Here is a 19,153-nt window from a genome sequence, read left to right as displayed (position 1 = left end):
GTGGGAAGAATTTCAGCACTAGAAAGCCCAGATAGTCCATGTTTAAGGACACCTGTGTTCTTTCAGTGACATGCGCCTTACGATTGCCCCCGTAGGCTGGCACACCCCAGAGAGGCAGAGTGCACTCCCTATCATCCTGGGAAAGCTCTGACAGTGGGAACAGCCTTGCTCATGGGGCTTGTAGCAGCCTCCTGCGACTGTTCCACATCCCTGGCTCTTAGGGGGCTCCTCTCTGCACCCAGTCTCTGGGTAGGCAGTACTGGGAGAGTCAGCTAGGAGCCCAGAGTGAGTGTGGTCAGTTCAGAGCCTGACAGCCCTCCCTGGGCCAGATGGGACGCTTGGAGCTCCCAAGTCCTGGCCTCCTGCCTCCACCTCACCCCTAGTCCAGTCTGTACTCACTGCTGCTAGATTCACAAACCCCAAACCAGGCTCTCCCCAGGCTTCTGCTGCTTGCACCCCTCCCAGGGCTCCTGTCTGCCTCCTTCTTTGAGCCTGGCTGCCCTTAGTCTGGCCACGTCAGCCTCTCTAGGCCCAGGAGTTAGCCGGTCCCCAACCTGACCAGTCTCATGGCCACCTGTAACATCTCCACAACCACGCCTTTGGTCAGCACAGTGCCCTGCTTGTCATCCAGGCATCCACAGCCTTTCAAACACAGGATGGACTGTCCTCTTCTGAAGTTCCTTCCAAGCCCTTCCTCCACAATGGGCTTCCTTAGGCTCAGGGAGACCGGTGTCTCCACCGGACAGAGAGCTTTCCAGGGTCAGGACCCAGGCCCTGGGCAGGCTCAAGGGGTGCCCCTGATGGAAGGCATGGTCTACAGTCACAGCCTCAAGGGCACAGAACACAAGCTGCCAGAGCAGGGCCAGTGTCAGCTCAGGCCCCACGGGTTTTGCCTCTCCCAGCCCTGGCCTGGCTCTTTCCTCCAGACACCTGCCCCAGTCACTGGGATCCCGCCCTGCATCTGGTGTGGCGGGAAAGGGAACTCTCGTGGGTCAGGCCAGGATGCAAGCCCTCCTCGGGCTCTCAGCCTCCCCTTTCTTCCACCTCCTGTCTTCCCCTCTGCAACACTGGGAAGCAGGGGGAAGATAAGCCCCTCTCAGGCTATGGAGGAATGCAGACCCGCCTTTCCCCAGGAGCAGCCGCCATGGCCGCAAGGTCAGGGCAAATGGGCAGGTCTGAGATAGAGCCCTTCTGATATGGTCTGGCTGCGTCCCCACCCAAATTTCATCTTGAATTCCCATGTGTTGTGAGAGAGACCAGGTGGGAGGTAATTGCCTCATGGGGGCAGGTCTTTCCCATGCTGTTCTCATTATAGTAAGTCGCACGAGATCTGATGGTTATTATAAGGGGGAGTTTTTCTGCTCAAGCTCTCTTGTCTGCTGCCATGTGAGATGCGCCTTTCGTCTTCTGCCATGATTGTGAGGCCACCCCAGCCACATGGAACTGTAAGTCCAATAAACCTCTTTCTTTTGTAAACTTCCCAGTCTCAGGTATGTCTTTATCAGCAGCGGAAAAACAGACTAATACACCTTCCCTCCTGGAGTTGGCCTGGAGGAGCAGAGAAGCAGAAAGGGCCATCACAATGGTCGCGACAACAATCTCTCTGCCTTATTTATTTATCTATTTTTTGAGACAGGGTCTTGCTGTGTCACCCAGGTGGAGTGCAGTGGTGCCATCATGGCTTGACCTCCCAGGCTCAATTGGTTCTCCCACGTCAGCCTTCTGAGTAGCTGGGACCACAGGTATGTGCCACCACGTCTGGCTAATTTTTTTTTTTCTTTTTCGAGATGGAGTTTTACTCTTGTTGCCCAGGCTGGAGTGCAGTGGCGCGATCTCAGCTCACTGCAACCTCTGCCTCCCAAGTTCAAGCAGTTCTCCTGCCTCAGCCTCTCAAGTAGCTGGGATTACAGGCATGCACCACCACGCTTGGCTAATTTTTTTTTGTATTTTTTTTAGTAGAGACAGGGTTTCTCCATGTTGGTCAGGCTGGCCTCGAACTCCCGACCTCAGGTGATCTGCCCACCTCAGCCTCCCAAAGTGCTGGGATTACAGGCGTGAGCCACTGTACTCAGCCTTTTTTGTATTTTTTTAAGCAAATTCTTGTATTTTTTGTAGAGACAGGGCTTCGCCATGTTATCCAGGCTGGTCTCGAACTCCTGGGCTTAAACAACCACCCATTTTGTCCTACCAAAGTGCTGGGATTACAGGTGTGAGCCACTGTGCCCAGCCTATTTTTTATTTTTATTATTTTTTTGAGACAGAGTCTTGCTCTGTAGTCCAGGCTAGAGTACAGTGGTCATAGCTCATTGCAGCCTCACACTCCTGGGCTCAAGCGATCCTCCCACCTCAGCCTCCTGAGTAGGTGGGACTACAGGTGCACACCATCATGCCTGGCCAATTTTTAAATTTTGAGCAGAAACAAGGTCTTGCTTTGTTGCCCAGACTGGTCTTGAACTCCCGCACTCAAGCAATCTTCCTTCCTTGGCCTCCCAAAGTGCTAGAATTACAGGCATGAGCCACTGCACCTGGCTCTTTCTGACTTTAGAACAATGTTTTACAAGAATTAAGTTCTTTCCTCACAGCTGCTCTGCAAGAATGTCAGAGCAGGTTTAGCTTCCCTGTTTGACAGATGGGGAAACTGAAGCTCAGAGAAGGTGTCTTGCCAAGGGTCACAGAATGGGTTAGGAGCAGAGCTGGACTGGAACCCAAGGCATGTGACCTCCAGCCTGCTGCTAAGAGTGTTCCAGGATGTCGCTATGAGGGTTACTATGCCTGTGATGGGTAACTCTTGTGCTTTGAAAACATTTTCATACACATCAGCTGATGGAATCCACCCAATTTTTCTGCAATGTCAGTGAAGTTCAGGCGTTTTATATTTATTTGTACAGAGGACGCTATTGAGGCTCAGAGAGGTTAAACAATGTATCCAAAGTCACTCAGCAAGAAAGTAGTAGAACTGACACTCCATCTCTTGGGTTTTTAGCCTTTCTCTTTCCCTACGGGGTCCCAAGACCCATTTACCCTTTCAGGAGTGAGTCCTTCTCTGCACAAGCCTAGGGTTCTGCCTCAAGTTTGCCTACCTTCCTTCAGTGATGTCTGCAAAACAAGCCCAGTCCTCTGTGAGCTTTGCAGGGCACACAGAACCCTCTGCCATCCCTTTTCACCACAGGCCTGAGATACGGGCTCCTGTGGCCCTGAGCCCCACTTGGCCCCTCACTCATAGGGAGCAGAAGACCCTGAGATCCTGCAGACCTTGATTTTGTTTTCAAGGGCTCCCCTGGCCCTGGCTGTCCTCATGCCTGTCTACCCCTGCTCTGGACACATTTATTATCTTTTTTTTTTTTTTTTTTTTTTTTTGCTTTTGTGGCCCAGGCTGGAGTGCAGTGGCACGATCTTGGCTCACTGCAATCTCCATCTCCCGGGTTCAAGAGATTCTCCTGCCTCAGCCTCCTGAGTAGCTGGGATTACAGGCACGTACCACCACCTGGCTAATGTTTGTATTTTTAGTAGAGACAGAGTCTCATCACATTGGGCAGGCTGGTCTCGGAACTCCTGACCTTGGGCAATCCACCCGACTCAGCCTCCCAAAGTGCTGGGATTACAGGCGTGAGCCATCATGCATGGCCTCTGGACATATGTCGATGTGCTCCTCTGAGCATCTCGCCTGGCCTTCCTGCTCTCTGAGCCCCCAGGCCCCAGGGAGGAGGGGAGGTGCCAGGACACCAGGGCCCAGAGGAGATCCTGAATCTGCCCTTGGGTGAGGAAGTCAGTCCAGCTTTCCTCCAGGGGCCCTTGACCCTCTGTGCATCTGACCTATGCCCAGGGAGGGGCTGGCCCTCATGCTCTTGGAGGCTTTGCAGGGAGGAGTCCCTGCTTCTGGAAGAACAGGAGTCCACTTTGGCTTAGCAGGGTTCTCTGGAGACCCAGGGCAGGGCCCAGCTGCCAGCCCTCGAAGGGGCCTCTGCATCTCTGAGGCGCATTAACATCTGTTCCCATTTCCCTCTAACTTCCTTCCCCATAACCTCCCATCAGGACAGTGGCCGTAGTCTTGGTAGCTCAGACACTGGCAATTCCTCCCCATTACTACAGAGGACTTGGACCCTGGCATTTAGCCCCTGTCCTCCCCGGTTCTATGATCCCGCCACCCAGACCTCTCCCATCCCCGAACTTCCTGTCTTGCTTTGTTAGGTCGTTCTCTCTGCCCACTGCTCTTGGCTCCACTCTGACCGTCAAGGTCCATCTCATGCGCCCCAGTTAGAAGCCTCCTTCTCTCTGCCCCTTCGCCTGAGCCCCTCCTGGACACAAATCACAAATGTTGGGGTCCTGGAGTTCCGTGTGTGTGTGTGTGTGTGTGTGTGTGTGTGTGTGTGTGCACGCACGTGCGCACGTGCACGCGCACGCCCACGCCTGCCTTCTTCCTGCCTCCTGGCCAGGGCATCCCAGGGCTGGGACTGAGTCCCACCTTCTCAGGATCCCCTACTCCCTGGAGGGACAGGGCCTGGGCCAGGGTGGGCATTGGTGAATGCCTGACACGTTGAATCCGCTTCCTCTGAATCACAGATTACTGGAATATACACAGTGGAAGGGCTTTAGGGAAACCTCAGCCACTGCACTCATATTCAGACAGGGAAGCTACAGCCCAGAGAGGGCAAAGAGACTTGCCAAGGTCACGCAGCAAACTGGAGCGGGAACCTCTGGCTCCCCGCCAAAACTTCTCTGTCTTTGACCCCCTCAGGCAAAAGGCCCCCTTGAGGAGACAGGTAAACATTCTTCTTTACTGGAAAATTCCTCCTCCATCCAACTGAGATCCAACGGGTCTCCAGCTGCAGCCCAGCTCATACCCCTGGGATGTGCCTCATTCTTTGATGAGCCTTTCTCAGCCATGCTAAGTAGCCCTCCAAATGACCAGTTCTTCTTCCATCTTACGGATCGCCCAGATCCTTCCCTTCATTTCCCAGGTGAAGAAACTGAGGCTCAGAGAGAGAAGCAGCTTGCCCAAGTTCACACAGCAGAGCAAAGTCTAGAACTCGGCCCACAGGTGCAGTGTGCAGAAACCCAACCACTGACTTACCTGGTTTTCAATTTTTCTTGGGTGGTCCCCACAATCCTGTCCTGCCGGCTCTCCTGTGGGGTCTCTCTGCTGTCCAGCATGCTGGGGTCCCCGTGTGGGCAGCCGTATCCAGCTCCAGAATTGCGTGGCATCTGCCTCAGACTTCCACTGAAGACAGCTCAGTCACCCACTGTGAGAGGCTGGCCTTGAGTGGGCAGTGGGGGCGGGCATGGGGCAGGGGAGGCGGCAACTAGAGTGACCCAAAGAGGCTCATTTCCTCTCTATTTTTAGAAGCTCAAAAAAAAAATTGCTCCTCAGTGAAGTTTCTCAGAATTAAAACTTTCCTTTTCTTTGTGGTTTTGTTTCACTCAAGATGAGGAGAATTTCAATGAAGCCAGTGTTCTTTTTGATGCAAATCCGCTCCGCTTCTCCCAGGAGGTCTGGCCAATGGGCTCAGGGCTTCTGGGCCCCCAGAAAACCTCCTCACTGGCTTTAAAAGGTCACAGTGGTTCTCAGCACAAATCCAGACCCAGATCCTGAAGTGGCTGCTACCCCTGGCTGCATACACTCTGCAACCTTGACTTGCGGCCTGCCGAATGCTGCCCTGGGAGGGATCTCACCCACTCAGTCCACCTTCCCCAGGTCCTGCATGGAGGCTGGAGACCCGAGAAGGGAGCCCACCCTGGGGGAAGGAAGGAGACATTTCCAACACTGAGAACTGCCACATGGTCTATAGGAGCATTTGCACTGATGACATGATAGAGGCAATCGACGAATGTGACTTTCCAGGGACACCTGAATAGAAGCCTGGATCTGCCCCTTCTTCTAAAGGAAAGAAGCATGTTAAGGCGGGTGGTGGGGGGGCGTTTCAGGCAGCCATAAAGAGACGGGAAATTCACACAGGACAAGGCCTTTTTCTGAATACTAAAAGTCTTCCCTCTATGACCATGTATGCATTCCCCAGGGCTGCTGTAACAAAGTTCCACAAACTGGATGGCTTCAAACAGCAGAAATGTATTCTCTCACAGCTCTGGAGGCCAGAAGTTGGAAATGAAGGTGTGCGCAGGGCCACACTCCCTCTGGGGGCTGTGGGCAGACTCTTTCTTTGCCTCTCCCAGCTACTGGGTGTCACTGGCCATCCTGGGTGTTCCTTGGCTTGCACGTGCATCTCTCCAGCCTCTGCCTCTGTCCTCACGTGGCTCTTTCCTCTGTGTCTATGCCTTAGTCCATTTTCTGTTGCTGTCACTGAATACCTCAGACTGGGTAATTCATAACGAAAATAGGCCGGGTGCGGAGGCTCATGCCTTTAATCCCAGCGCTTTGGGAAGCCAAGGTGGGAGGATTGCTCGAGCCTAGGAGTTCAAGACCATACTGGGCATCATAGTAAGATTTTGTCTCTTCAAAAAATAAAACAAAATTGGCTGGGTGCCACGCCGTGGTGTGCGCCTGTGGTCCCAGCCACTTGGGAGGCTGAGGTGGGATGATCACTCAAGCCTGGGAGGTTGAGACTGTTGTGAGCCATGATTGCATCACTGCATTCCAGCCTGGGCAACGAGAGTGAGATCCTGCCTCAAAAAACAAAACAAACAAACAAATTAAAAAACCACCAAAACTCACACACACACACACGAAATTGATTTCTTAAAGCTCTAGAGGCTGGAAGTCCAATATTAAGGTGCCGGCATCTGGTGAGGGCTTTCTTGCTACATCATAATGTGGAGGGCATCACATGGTGAGAGGGCAAGAGCGTGGTGCCAGCTCAGGTCTCTCTTCCTCTTATAAAGTTTCCAGTTTCAACATGGGACCCGCCCTGATGACCTTGCCTAATCCTAATTGCCTCCCAAGGGCTCCACCTCCAATCAACATATGAATTTTGAGGTTAAGTTTCCAACATACGAAATTTGTTGGAAATTTTCCCACCGTAGCAGTCTATGTTCCTATTTTCTCTTCTTACATGGACACCAGTCATTGGAGTAGGGCCTTCCCTGATGCCAAAGAACCTCATCTTAACTAACTATATCTGCAGAGACCCTATTTTCAAAAAAGATCACATTCTGAGGCTCTGGGTAGACATGAATTTGCTGGGGGATGCAATTCAATTCCATATACATTGTGTACAGGAGGTGTTAGTGGGGGTACCTATGAGATGTCCCCAAGAAGAAATAGGTCCAGCTGGGCCACAGGTGATGCTGTCTGGTGAAGGCAGGTGACTGAGAAAAGCTGGGCTGCCTTCTAACAAACTCGGGGCACAGGCCGCAGGCCCCCAAATGCTGCCTTCCTAATGCTGTTGAAGGTACACTGAGCACGAGGTCTGGGGTCTGGCTGCAAGGCCTGAATCTCCCACTGACACACCCTTGACCACGCTCTTGGGCAGATCTCTGCCCTCTCCTGGCCTCAGTTTTAACTGCTTGAATCATGAGGGTGATGGCCTATGGTGGGCCGAAGCGGCCACCAGCTCCAAATGGATGTGAGAAGGTGATGGGGAGCCCTTTGCCCATGGGCTGATTGGAGGGATCGAATGAGACACCACTATAAGTGACAAGTCAGTGTCACCCCACCCGAGGAGAACCGTAATCAGAGAAAAAGACATAGAATGCTCAGCTCTGAAGTTCAAAAGCTTTGGTCAAGATGAAAGCCTGGGAAGGTTTGGAAAAACGTGTAAGTTCTTCATTCCCAACCCCCCTTCCTTCCCCATCCCTCAGATTCTTATAGATCCAGGGAACCAGGAAGGGGAAGAGAGTTCAAACAGAACCAAGGCCCTGGGGAGGGCCTTAAGAAGACCTGCCTTGGGCAGATCTTCCAGGTCTGAGCATATCAGGGACCTGAGATGGCCCAAGAAAGTGACAAGGCCCCAGAGTGCTCAGCACAGGCCACAGAGAAAAGATGGCTTCAAGGAACCACGAGCAAAAAGGCCCAGCAGACCCCCTCGCCAGGGCAGGCAGTGAACTGAGGGTCAGGTGGCTGCTGGAGGAGAGAGTTGGTGGGCTGGCAACAGAGGCTGATGGGAACATGGTCATTCTGCAGTCACTGCGAGGAGGGCTGACCCCACCTGGGAACCAGGACAAAGGGAACATATCAACAGAAGCTCAAGGCTGGGACATGGTGCTGAAAAGTTCAGGCCGTAGTGGAGTCTGATTCGGCTGAACTTTTTAAATGGTTCATTTCATTTTGAAAAATAAATACAAGCAACATGCCAGTTATTCTGTTTGCCCCAGATTCCCTCTCTACTCTCTCCCCTGGTTCTGTCCCCAGAGCTGCCCTGTGTGAGCATCTCGTGGGCTCCCAGCCTCTGGCCTCTGGTTGTCAGGCCAATGCCAGGTGGTGGCAGGACAGCAGAAGGTAGAGAGAAAGAAAGGTTGGAGTTTTTATTCCCCTCCTTCCCTCCCAGCTGGCCACACTTTTGGCAGCAGTTGCACCCTTGTTCTTCTAGCAGCAGCCCCTCCAGCCAGCTCTGGCCTCAGGGGGAACAGTTCCTCCCCAGCTCCTTCAGGTCAGAAGTGTCTAGCTCCCTGAGACTGCCTCACCACCCCCTGTGGCTCCCTTAACACTGTCCTCACCTCTCTGTCCCTTCATTAAGTTCTTCACCTGCCCCTTTTAAGGGGGCCATCTCTTTCTTGCAGAACCCTGATTGATACAGTGGAATATGAAAATGTACAAAGGGGACTAACTGCTTGATGGGTATTGTTAGGTAACAAGAGCACCCTAATGGTGCTGGTTCCGGGTTCTTCTTCCTCCCCAACACAGGCCCACCAAAAGGAGCCAATCAGAGGTCACGCCTTCCCACCTCAGCCTAGACCCAGCCCCTCAGCCAACCAGCGACCCCCACGTAACGTCCCTAGGCATAAAAGACAGAGGCTGCAGTGCCTTCGCTCTTTTTCTTCTTCCGCTTCGGCTCTCCCTCGGACTCCTCCAATAAAGATCTCTTGACTGCAACCGGTGTGGCATGGTCTGAGTCTGAGCCTACAGAGTCACCCTTTCATTGGTGCCGTGACTCGGATTGGGACTCCCCACCTTTGATGGGACCCCAATCCCTCTCAGTCTCAGACCAGGCCCCGGTCAGTCTTCGCCCATTTTCCTGTTTGCCACACTCTTTGCCCACCACCGGCCTCATCTCGGTAAGTTTTCCCCTCCTGGGCCTACCTCTCGGGCAAATCGCCAGACCGTAGCCACTCCCGTGACAAACACATTTCGCCCGACGCCCCTACGGCAGTGGTAGGCCCCTATCATTCACTTCCCCTCCTCGACCTGCAGGGAACGGAGTTTTCTCCCTCTCCTCCTCGCCCCTCTGGCCTGAGCCTCTGCCCCACACCATACTGTTGGCTACATACAAAATCCTGGTACCAGGTGGCTTACGGTCCTTCAGCCATCCTGCTGGCTCTTCAGTCCCTTCGCCTTGGTGACGACCAACCGAAGACTCTGAACCTGGTTACAGTGTTCGGCTAATTAGGGGACGCCCTCTTAGCCATCACTGCCCCTTCTCCCACTATGGGAGGCTCCGCATCCCTGCCGGCCGACTCCCCCCTAAAATGCCTTCTAGACAATCTGGCTACCCTAGGCCTTGCCGCCGACCTCAAACCTAAACGCTTAATCAAATTCACGACCCCTTAAACAACCAAAATAAATGACCCATTTATGGGCCTCTAAATATTGTGAACGAACAGGAGAACGGGAAGAGATCCCCTATGCCCACAGCCCCGTATAACCCTCAACATTGTATCGCTCTCCCTCGGACTCCTCCAATAAAGATCTCTTGACTGCAACCGGTGTGGCGTGGTCTGAGTCTGAGCCTACAGAGTCACCCTTTCATTGGTGCCGTGACTCGCATAACCCTCAACATCTTATCGCCGCCCCCACCTTCCCCCGATCTTAACTCCATATCACCACCCTCAGCCCCACCGTCCGGCCGCCGCTCGGCCAGTGGCAGCCCCGCCCCTTACCACTTCCCCCCAACTTCTCTTTTCTTTCCCCTTCCTCCGCAACCTCTGCCTCTCAGCCCTCCCACCACTCGTTCCAGATCACACCTCTCCATCCTCGCCCCTCTTACAGAAGTTGCAGGGGCAGAAGGCATTCTTCGTGTCCATGTTCCCTTCTCTATGGCTAACTTATAAACGCTTAGGCTCTCACACTTCTAACTCTGCCTCTAACACCCTCCTTCTCAAGAAGCGCAGGCAGGTCTAGGAGCAGGCCCGTACTTATGCAGATCAGGTTCACCAAACAGCCCCAGCCCTACCCATCGGGGCGCAGTCAGTCCCCGAACACGACCCTGGCTGGGACTATAACTCCCAGAACGGTGTCTTGGCCCGAGACCACTTCGCCACCTGTTTAATAACAGATCTCTGCAAGCAGCCCAAAAGGCAGTCAATTTTGAAAAACTTCACGAAATCATTCAGGAAAAACATGAAAATCCGTCCGCCTTCCTCGCCTGCCTTACACAGGCACTCCAACAATACACCAACATAGACCCCGAAGCCCCTGATGGCAGGCAACTTCTCATGTCCCATTTCTTCGCACAAAGCTTCCCAGACATTCGGGCCAAACTAAAAAAGCTAGACAGAAGTACCTTTACCCTGCAGACCGAGATCCTTGCCACCGCATTCAAAGTCTACCACAACCGTGACGAGCAGGCAAGGAGGCAAAAGTGCCAGATGTTGGCTCAGGCCTTCAAGGCCTCAACCCAGCCTATCAGATGCCATGCCTCTATGTCCACCACTCACCACCAACCCCCTGGACCCTGCTTTAAATGTGGGAACAAAGGTTATTGGGCTCGTGAGTGTCCTAATCCCAGGCCACCCAAAAGACCGTGCCCCAAGTGCCAACAATCCGGCCACTGGGCGACCAACTGCCCCAGCTCCCTCGGGGGAGCTGGGCCAGACCCCCGTCCTGAAGCCGATCTCATTGGGTTAGCGGCCTATGACTGACGGGGCCCTGGGACCTCTTCCCCGACACACACCATCACCACGCAGGAGCCCAGGGTGCCTCTTACAGTGGATGGGCGTCTCGTCATTTTAGTCCTTAATACCGGAGCTACTTTCTCGGTTCTGCAGGAGTATTGGGGCGCTGTCTCCACCTCTGGCCCTCCCATAGTCCAGGCACGAGGCCAGACCATACGCCCAATGACTACCCCACCTAAAGGCTCCTACCACAACCCTGAGGAACGACCGCTTCCTCCAAAAAACGCAGGTGAAAGAACTCATACTAGATAAAATGATCTCGTTTTCCAGAGCACCCTCTTTACCTTCCTATTTGCTCTTTGCCTATATATCCCTCCTAATTCCTTGGATACCTCATACAACCACCCCTCCCCTTCCACTAGCTCCTAATTACCTCTACAAGACTCTCAACTTAACTCACACTCTGTTAAACCAGTCCAATCCTTCCCTGGCAAATGACTGTTGGCTGTGTATCTCTCTATCAACCTCTGGCTATGTTGCCACTCCCATTCCCGCAAAAAACTAGGTCTTCACCAACTTAACCTACCACCCTCGTTATGAAGGAAAAGACCCTTTCCAACTTCTAAACATGCGGTCATTAGCCGACTTCCCCATCTCTGATACGACCAAAAATACCATGACAGGACGTGCAACCCAACTTTTGCTTTCTTACATTTCCAACATCACCCGTTACACAAACAATAAAAAGCCCATACACGGCCCTGTAACCACAAATACTATTTTAACTTTCCAAGCTCCTTTATGCATCCAATGCAACCTGTCATCTGGCCTGCCTCTAGGGCACCTACCACCGCATCAGTGTAATTACACCTTACAACTTCAAGCCCCAATGGATCATGCTAGCTTTCAAGTCACCCAAACAGCTCAATTCAACCAGCCTGTCCGCTTCTCTGGGCCCCCCAAAATCATCACCTCCTCCCTACTCAACAAACAGTCCGGGTTCTGTAATGGCAGACATACTCCCTGCATGACCATTCACCCCTGGACTCCCTGCAGCAGCGCCCCCACCACTAGTGAGTGCCTTCTCATCCCCTCTTTCAATCGCTCTCTCGAATGGCTCCTAGTAGATACAAAATGTTTTTTCCTCCAATGGGAAAATAAAACACAGGGAGCCACTCAGTTTACTCCCAACACCCCTTTCCAGCCGCTCACTGGAGCCACCTTAGCAAGTACTCTAGGAGTATGCAAGAATGAAAACAACAAACTCACACACCTTTTTAACATACATAACGAGTTCTGTCCACCCAGCCAAGGCATATTCTTCTTATGTGGAATGTCAACCTATATCTGCCTCCCCACTAACTGGACAGGCACCTGCACCTTAGTCTTTCTAAGCCCCCACATTGACATTGCCCCAGGGAATCAGACCTTATCAGTACCCCTCAAAGCTCAAGTCCGTCAGCGAAGAGCCGTGCAACTAATACCCCTACTTATAGGATTAGAAATAGCCACTGCCACAGGGACTGGAATAGCCGGCTTGTCCACGTCATTATCCTACTACCACACCCTCTCAAAAGATTTCTCAGTTTACAAGAAATAACAAAATCTATCCTTACTTTACAATCTCAAATAGACTCTTTAGCAGCAGTGACTCTCCAAAACCGCCGAGGCCTAGACCTCCTCACTGCTGAGAAAGGAGGGCTCTGCATCTTCTTAGGGGAAGAGTGTTGTTTTTACACTAATCAGTCAGGGATAGTGCGAGATGCTGCCCAGCGTATACAGGACAAGGCTTCTGAGATCAGACAACGCATCTCAGATTCTCGTTCCTTCTCCTGGGACACTCTAAAAATGCCTCTTTTAGCTTGGGTCCTACCGTTTCTCGGACCCCTCTTAGGCATAGCGGCCTTGTGTATTCTCCTCCCTTGCCTAATAAAGTTCATACAACAACGAATCTCCTCCTTATCTAACCAGACTTTTAACCAGCTTCTCATTAGGCACTACCAACTCCTAGCAACCGAGGAAGACTACCAGGACTCCCGTACCTATGGCCTCCACCTCCAGGCCCTCCAAGAAGATACGTGGCTCATAGCAGATCCTTCCCTGCCATACGGATGGCTTGCGTCCATAGATGACCTCTACTTACAAGGGACATTTTAGACTTCACACCCCGGGAAGTGCTCACCTTCAGCGCCGTCTTCTTTGGCCTCCTGCTGTTGCTCCGCCCCTACAGTCCTCCAATATCCCTTCCCCACGACGCCCCCGTTCAGCAGGAAGTAGCCAGACGAACAGCGACGCCCACCTCCCCACTTCTTAAAAAACAAAAAAGGGAGGAATGTTAGGTAACAAGAGCACCCTAATGGCGCTGGTTCCGGGTTCTTCTTCCTCCCCAACACAGGCCCACCAAAAGGAGCCAATCAGAGGTCACGCCTTCCCGCCTCAGCCTAGACCCAGCCCCTCAGCCAACCAGCGACCCCCACGTAACATCCCTAGGCATAAAAGACGGAGGCTGCAGAGCCCTCGCTCTTTTTCTTCTTCCGCTTCAGCTCTCCCTCGGACTCCTCCAATAAAGATCTCTTGACTGCAACCGGTGTGGTGTGGTGTGGTCTGAATCTGAGCCTACAGAGTCACCCTTTCAGGTATGAGGTCTCCTTTTGGGGTGATGAACATGTTTTGAATCTAGATAGAGATGATGGTTGCACAACACTGTGAATGTACTAAATGCCACTGAATTGTACACTTTTTTTTTTTTTTGAGACAGGGTCTCATTCTGTTGCTCAGGCTGGAATGCAGTGGGGTGACCATAGCTGGAATGCAGTGGTGTGACCGTAGCTCGCTGCAGCCTCAAACTCCCAGGCTCCAGTGATCCTCCCCCCTCAGCCTCCTGTGTGGCTGGGACTACAGGCATGTACCACCATGCCTGGCTAATTTTTAAATTGTTTTTGGAGAGACAAGGTCTTGCTATGTTTCCCAGGCTAGTCCTGAACTCCTGGCCTCAAAGGATCCTCTTGTCTCAGCTTCCCAAGGTTCTGGGATTATAGGTGTGAGCCATCATGCCCAGCCATGAACCCTACACTTTAAAATGGTGAATTTAATGTTATGTGAATTTCACCTCAATACAATGTTTTAAAAGGTACAAAGGGCTTCACAGTAAAAATTAAATTTTCCTCCCACTTTTCTGTCCCTCTCCCCACCATCCTTCACTCATTTCTTTTCTCCAGAGCCACCACTGTTAAAACTTTCTTTTTTGCATCATTCTAGAAATATCTTGGATATATGCAAATGCTAACATATGGCAGACACAGTTTCGTATCTTCTTATACTTGACAACATTTGCTGGAGAACTTTTCATCTTTTTGCCTGGAGAACTTCCTGGTTCTCTTTTTTGGGGGTATGCACAGCATTTCACGGAGGGTCTGGCCCGAGATGCATTTCAACAGCCCTGCAGGATGAACATTGAGGTTGTTTTCAGTGTTTTGCTGTTACAGATGAAGCTGCGATGAATAATCTTATCCTTGCGTGGTTCGTACTTGAGCTAGTCTATGTCTAGGATAAATTCCTAGAAATGGGACGCTAGGACTTGACTGAGTTTAAACTTGAAAATGACAGTTTTTGTGAAACTGTTATGAGGGGGTTCCTTGCTCCCAGAGCTCCCAAGGTGGTGGTGGGCGGCTTCCAAGATGGTGGCAAGCCTCGTGTTCTCTGACCTGGGGTTCTTGGCCTCATGGATTCCAAGGAATGGAATCTGGGGCCATGTGGTGAGTGTTATAGCTCTATTAGAAGCCGTGGGTCACGGAAGAGAACCGTGGAACCCAGTGACCAGTGTTGAGCTCGATTAGGATGAACCCGGGCCCTTAGCTGTGCAGGAACAATGGCAAGCCTTTAGCCCAATCGGGAGAGGCAATGGGTGCCTCCTTGGATCAGGAGCACAGCAGACACCCTGCGGGATCCAGAGGGATGGCAGTCAGTGGAGCGTCTGCAATGGCGGCAAACAGCAGTGGTGGATGGCGAGCAAAAGCTCAGCTTGAGCTGTAACAAATGTGAACTAGAAAAGAGTTGCAAGATTTTTTTTTTTTTTGAGATGGAGTCTCGCTCTGTTGCCCAGGCTGGAGTGCAGTGGCGCGATCTCCGCTCACTGCAAGCTCCGCCTCCTCGGGTTCACGCCATTCTCGGCCTCAGCCTCCCTAGTAGCTGGGACTACAGGCGCCCACCACCATGCCTGGCTAGTTTTTTTTGTATTTTTAGTAGAGACAGGGTTTCACCATGTTAGCCAGGATGGTCTCGATCTGCTGACCTCGTGATCTGCCTGCCTCAGGCTCCCAAAGTGCTGGGATTGCAGACATAAGCCACCATGCCCCGCCAGTTGCAAGATTTAATAGAGTGAAAACAGAGCTCCCATACAAAGGGAGGGGACCCAAAGTGGGTAGCCGTTGCCGTTGCCGGCTGGAATGCCTGCGTTTATATCCCGATTGTTGTTCCTCCTGCTGTGCTCTCAGGCAATAGATAATTGGCTATTTCTTTACCTCCTGTTTTTGCCTAATTAGCATTTTAGTGAGCTCTCTTTATTACTTGATTGGTTGGGTATGAGCTAAATTGCAAGCCCCGTGTTTATAGGTGGATGTGCTCACCTTACCAGCTAGGCTTAGGGATTCTTAGTTGGCCTAGGAAATCCAGCTGGTCCTGTCTCTCAAAACGAACAGATTAAATGTCCTGCCATTAGGAGGAAGGGTGGAAAGCTGTAAAATTTTCTTTTTCCATTGAGTTACAGAAAATAAAACTGCAGTTTTGCCCACCTGAGTTTGTTGATCGCAGAAGTTTGTGTCTGCTCTGCGTGTAAGGCAAAATGCCTCTGCACCAGCCTCTACTGTCATAGAAGTGATTGTTACCCTCATTGGTTTTCAACTTCAAGAATTGGCTAGGTGCGGTAGCTCACGCCTAGCACTTTGGGAGGCTGAGGCAGGTTGACTGCCTGAGCTCAGGAGTTCGAGACTAGCCGGGCAACACAGTGAAACCCCGTCTCTACTAAAATACAAAAAATTAGCCAGCGTGGTGCTGTGCACCTGTAATCCCAGCTATTCCGGACGCTGAGGCAGGATAATTGCTAGAACACGGGAGGCAGAGGTTGCAGTGAGCCAAGATCACACCACTGCACTCTAGCCTGGGCGACAGAGTGAGACTCCATCTCTTAAAAAAAAAAAAAAAAGAATCAAGACCACTATTTTCCAATCAATTTCTTTATCACCTCATTAGTTTTGCCATATTTGCTTTCCTCTGGGGTATTGTACATTGTTTACTATTTTTCAACTCCCTTTTATAATTTAAAAATGAAATAGCTTTATTCTAAGCAATTGAAGGACTTGTTATATAAATATATAAATACAGATATTTCCCAATGCATGTTGAAATTAACATGAAACTACCTTTTCTTCTTTCTTTTTTTTTGAGAGATCGAGGGGGTCTCATCATGTTGCTTGGGCTGGTCTTGAACTCCTGGGGTCCAGCAATCAGCCTGCCTCCCACAACAAAGAGATATTGTTTTGTTTTTGTTTTTAAAAGCCTTTAAAAAGGCTTGGGTGGGAGCGTCATTGCTCTATGTTTTCAGCATTAGCTTTTCTGGGCCACTTTTTTGTTATCACGCGTATGTATTACCAGGAGACGATTTTTTTTGTTGTTTTTAAATTTCGAAATACTGCACCTGGGGCTCTGGATTGAGGCCTCGCAGTCGTCTCTGGGTGCAGGACGAGCAGGAGAACAATGGGCCTCTGCTGACCCCTGCTGGCCAGAGCGCCTCCCACCCGCCCAGGTCTCCACAGGACTGGGATCTTGTGCCACTGCCTCCATCCCCAGAAAACAGCGTCCTTCCTCCCCTGCCCCCAGAAGGCCTCCGTCAGCCACCGCAGTGTGCTCTGGACATCGAGTCCGGGGCCCAGCTGGGAGACCCTTGTGCTCCAGAGGACGCTGAGGCTCTGGGCTGCATTCGTGTCCCCTCTGGCCCTATCTACATCAAGTGGGTGGGGTGTGAGTCCTGGGATCAGAGTATCCTCCAGCTGTAGATAAAACCCGACTTTGGAAGGCCAAGGTGGGCAGATGACCTGAGGTCAGGAGTTCGAGACGAGTCTGACCAACACGCTAAAGCCCTGTCTCTACTAAAAATACAAAAATTAGCCGGGCGTGGTGGTGGGTGCCTGTAGTCCAAGATACTTGGGAGGCTGAGGCAGGAGAATTGCTTGAACCCAGGGGGTGGAGGTTGCAGTGAGCCAAGGTTGTGCCACTGCACTCCAGCCTGGGTGACAGAGTGAGACTCTGTCTCAAAAACAAATAAATAAAATAAAATAGATAAAACCCAGAGATTTTTGGAGATTCAAACTCCTCTCCCAGGGACTCAGATTCTCTGAGCTGTGGGTCACCAGGGCAGAGCTTTCCTGAGAGGAGGGGCAGAAGAACGTAGCAAGAGGATTCTAATGTGCCAGGACTGAGCTGGGAGTGGGCAATGGAGACCATGGAGGATGGAGCCCTTTGGAGGATTAGGGAAGAAGGAGGAAGGGAGGGCCAGATGTCTGGGCAATCTCTGCAGAGGAGGCACCTTCTTTTCTCACCTGGAAGGACCTGAATCAAGGGCCACGTGACGCATATTCTCCAGATCTGCACCATTTAGGGCAGGGGTGGAACACACTGGTTTTTGGACTTGCTCCATGACCCAGGCCAAGTCACCTCTCTGAGTCTCAGTTTCCTCCTCTGTAAAATGGAGAGTCCTGATTGCCAGGGGCAGAACCCCTAACTGAAACCAGCGGAGACAAAAAGGACCACGAGATGACGGGTTTAATGCAGGACAGGGTTAACAACTAAATATGAAGGGGCAAGGGGTGCTCTGCCACTGGGAAGGATCCCCTCTCTCCACCTCCCTTATGAGGGAGTGAGTCTCATGGCTCACTCCGCACTGGTTCCCTCCTGTGGAGAGACCAGGGATAGGAAGAAGACAGCCATAAGTTCCCCGGCTTTCTCCCCTCAACAGAATGGTCCAAGGTGCAGCACACAGAACCTGTCTGGGTCACCTACATGACATAGCAAAGAGCTATGTTTCCTTGTGCAATGGTGAACAGCTCAGAAATGCAACTACCTTCTATTTGCTTTCCTTCCTTTTCTGCCTCATGTCCTTTTTATTTTTCCTGATTCATGTGCCCTAGAATTCCACTTCCAATAAAGCCTTAGGACATAAACTTTGCCTTGGGCTCTGTTTTCTAGAGCATCTGGGATGAGATAGACGCTTATAAGCTGTTTGACCTTGGATACATGACTTAACCTCTCTGTGCTTCAGTTTTCTCATTTGTAAAATGGAGTCATAATGATTCCTAGCTCACGAGGTTGCAGTGAGTTAAGTCTACTGAAGGCACTTACAGTAGTACGTAAACATCCAGTTAGAATTCATTGCCAGGTGCAGTGGCCTACACCTGCAATCCTGGCACTTTGGGAGGCTGACGGGGGGATTGCTTGAGTCCAGGAGCTTGAGACCAGCCTAGGCAGCACAGCAAGACCTCATCTCTACAAAAAAAAAAAAAAAAAATTAGTTGGGCATGGTGGCACGTGCCAATAATCCCAGCTACTCAGGAGGCTGAAGGGAGGAGGATTGCTTGAGCCTCGGAGTTTTAGGTTGCAGTGAGCCGAGATTGTGGCACTGCACTCAGCCTGGATGACAGAGCAAGACCCTGTCTCAAAAAAAAAAAAAAAAGCGTTCGCTGTTTTTAGTACCCTGCGGCCTGAGAATGCTCTGGACACTGGGACAGAGGCAGCTCATCGGGAAAAAAATGGAGATTTGAATGACTTTCTCCAGGGCTCTCATCAACGACAGAGCCACGCAGCTGAGGATGTCTGTTGCTACCCAGGCTGCACCTCCCACGCTGGCTGCCCCTGACCTTGGGCAGTGGCCTGAGGCTGGGGAAGGAACACTGGATTGAGAGTCAACAGGACTTGGTTCCAGCTTGCATGACCCTGGGGGAGGCCTCCACATTTCAGAAGCCCAGTTTCCTCACCTGTAAATGACTACGTTGATTGAACACAAACCCAGTGAGCGCTTAGCCCAGATGGGGTCTGTGAATGTCACACCTGGCAGGGCTTAGAAACACTTCTAGCCTTCTGCCTTCCTTTTACAGATGAGAAAACTGGGGCCCTGAGAGAGCAAATAGCCTGGCCCAGGCGAGGGAGAGGGCTTGTGGATTAG

General features: G+C 51.5%; 1 protein-coding gene across 3 annotated transcripts in view; it reads right to left on the bottom strand.

Annotated features, from left to right (window-relative positions):
* ACSBG1 (acyl-CoA synthetase bubblegum family member 1) overlaps nt 1-5,441 on the bottom strand; it is a 60,435-nt gene extending 54,994 nt beyond the window's left edge. For all 3 annotated transcript variants that reach the window (XM_032176215.2, XM_032176216.2, XM_058427671.1), the window contains exon 1: nt 5,072-5,441. In XM_032176215.2, coding sequence (XP_032032106.1) covers nt 5,072-5,202 — 131 coding nt within the window. In that variant the 5' untranslated portion in view covers nt 5,203-5,441. The remainder of the gene's footprint in view (nt 1-5,071) is intronic.
* Between the last annotated feature and the right edge of the window lie 13,712 nt (nt 5,442-19,153).

The sequence above is a fragment of the Hylobates moloch genome, unplaced genomic scaffold (genome assembly GCF_009828535.3).
Source record: "Hylobates moloch isolate HMO894 unplaced genomic scaffold, HMol_V3 SCAFFOLD_14, whole genome shotgun sequence".
In the NCBI taxonomy this organism is placed as follows: Eukaryota; Metazoa; Chordata; class Mammalia; order Primates; family Hylobatidae; genus Hylobates; species Hylobates moloch.
Note: the sequence above shows the minus strand (reverse complement) of the source record. Positions and strands in the feature narration are given on the sequence as shown.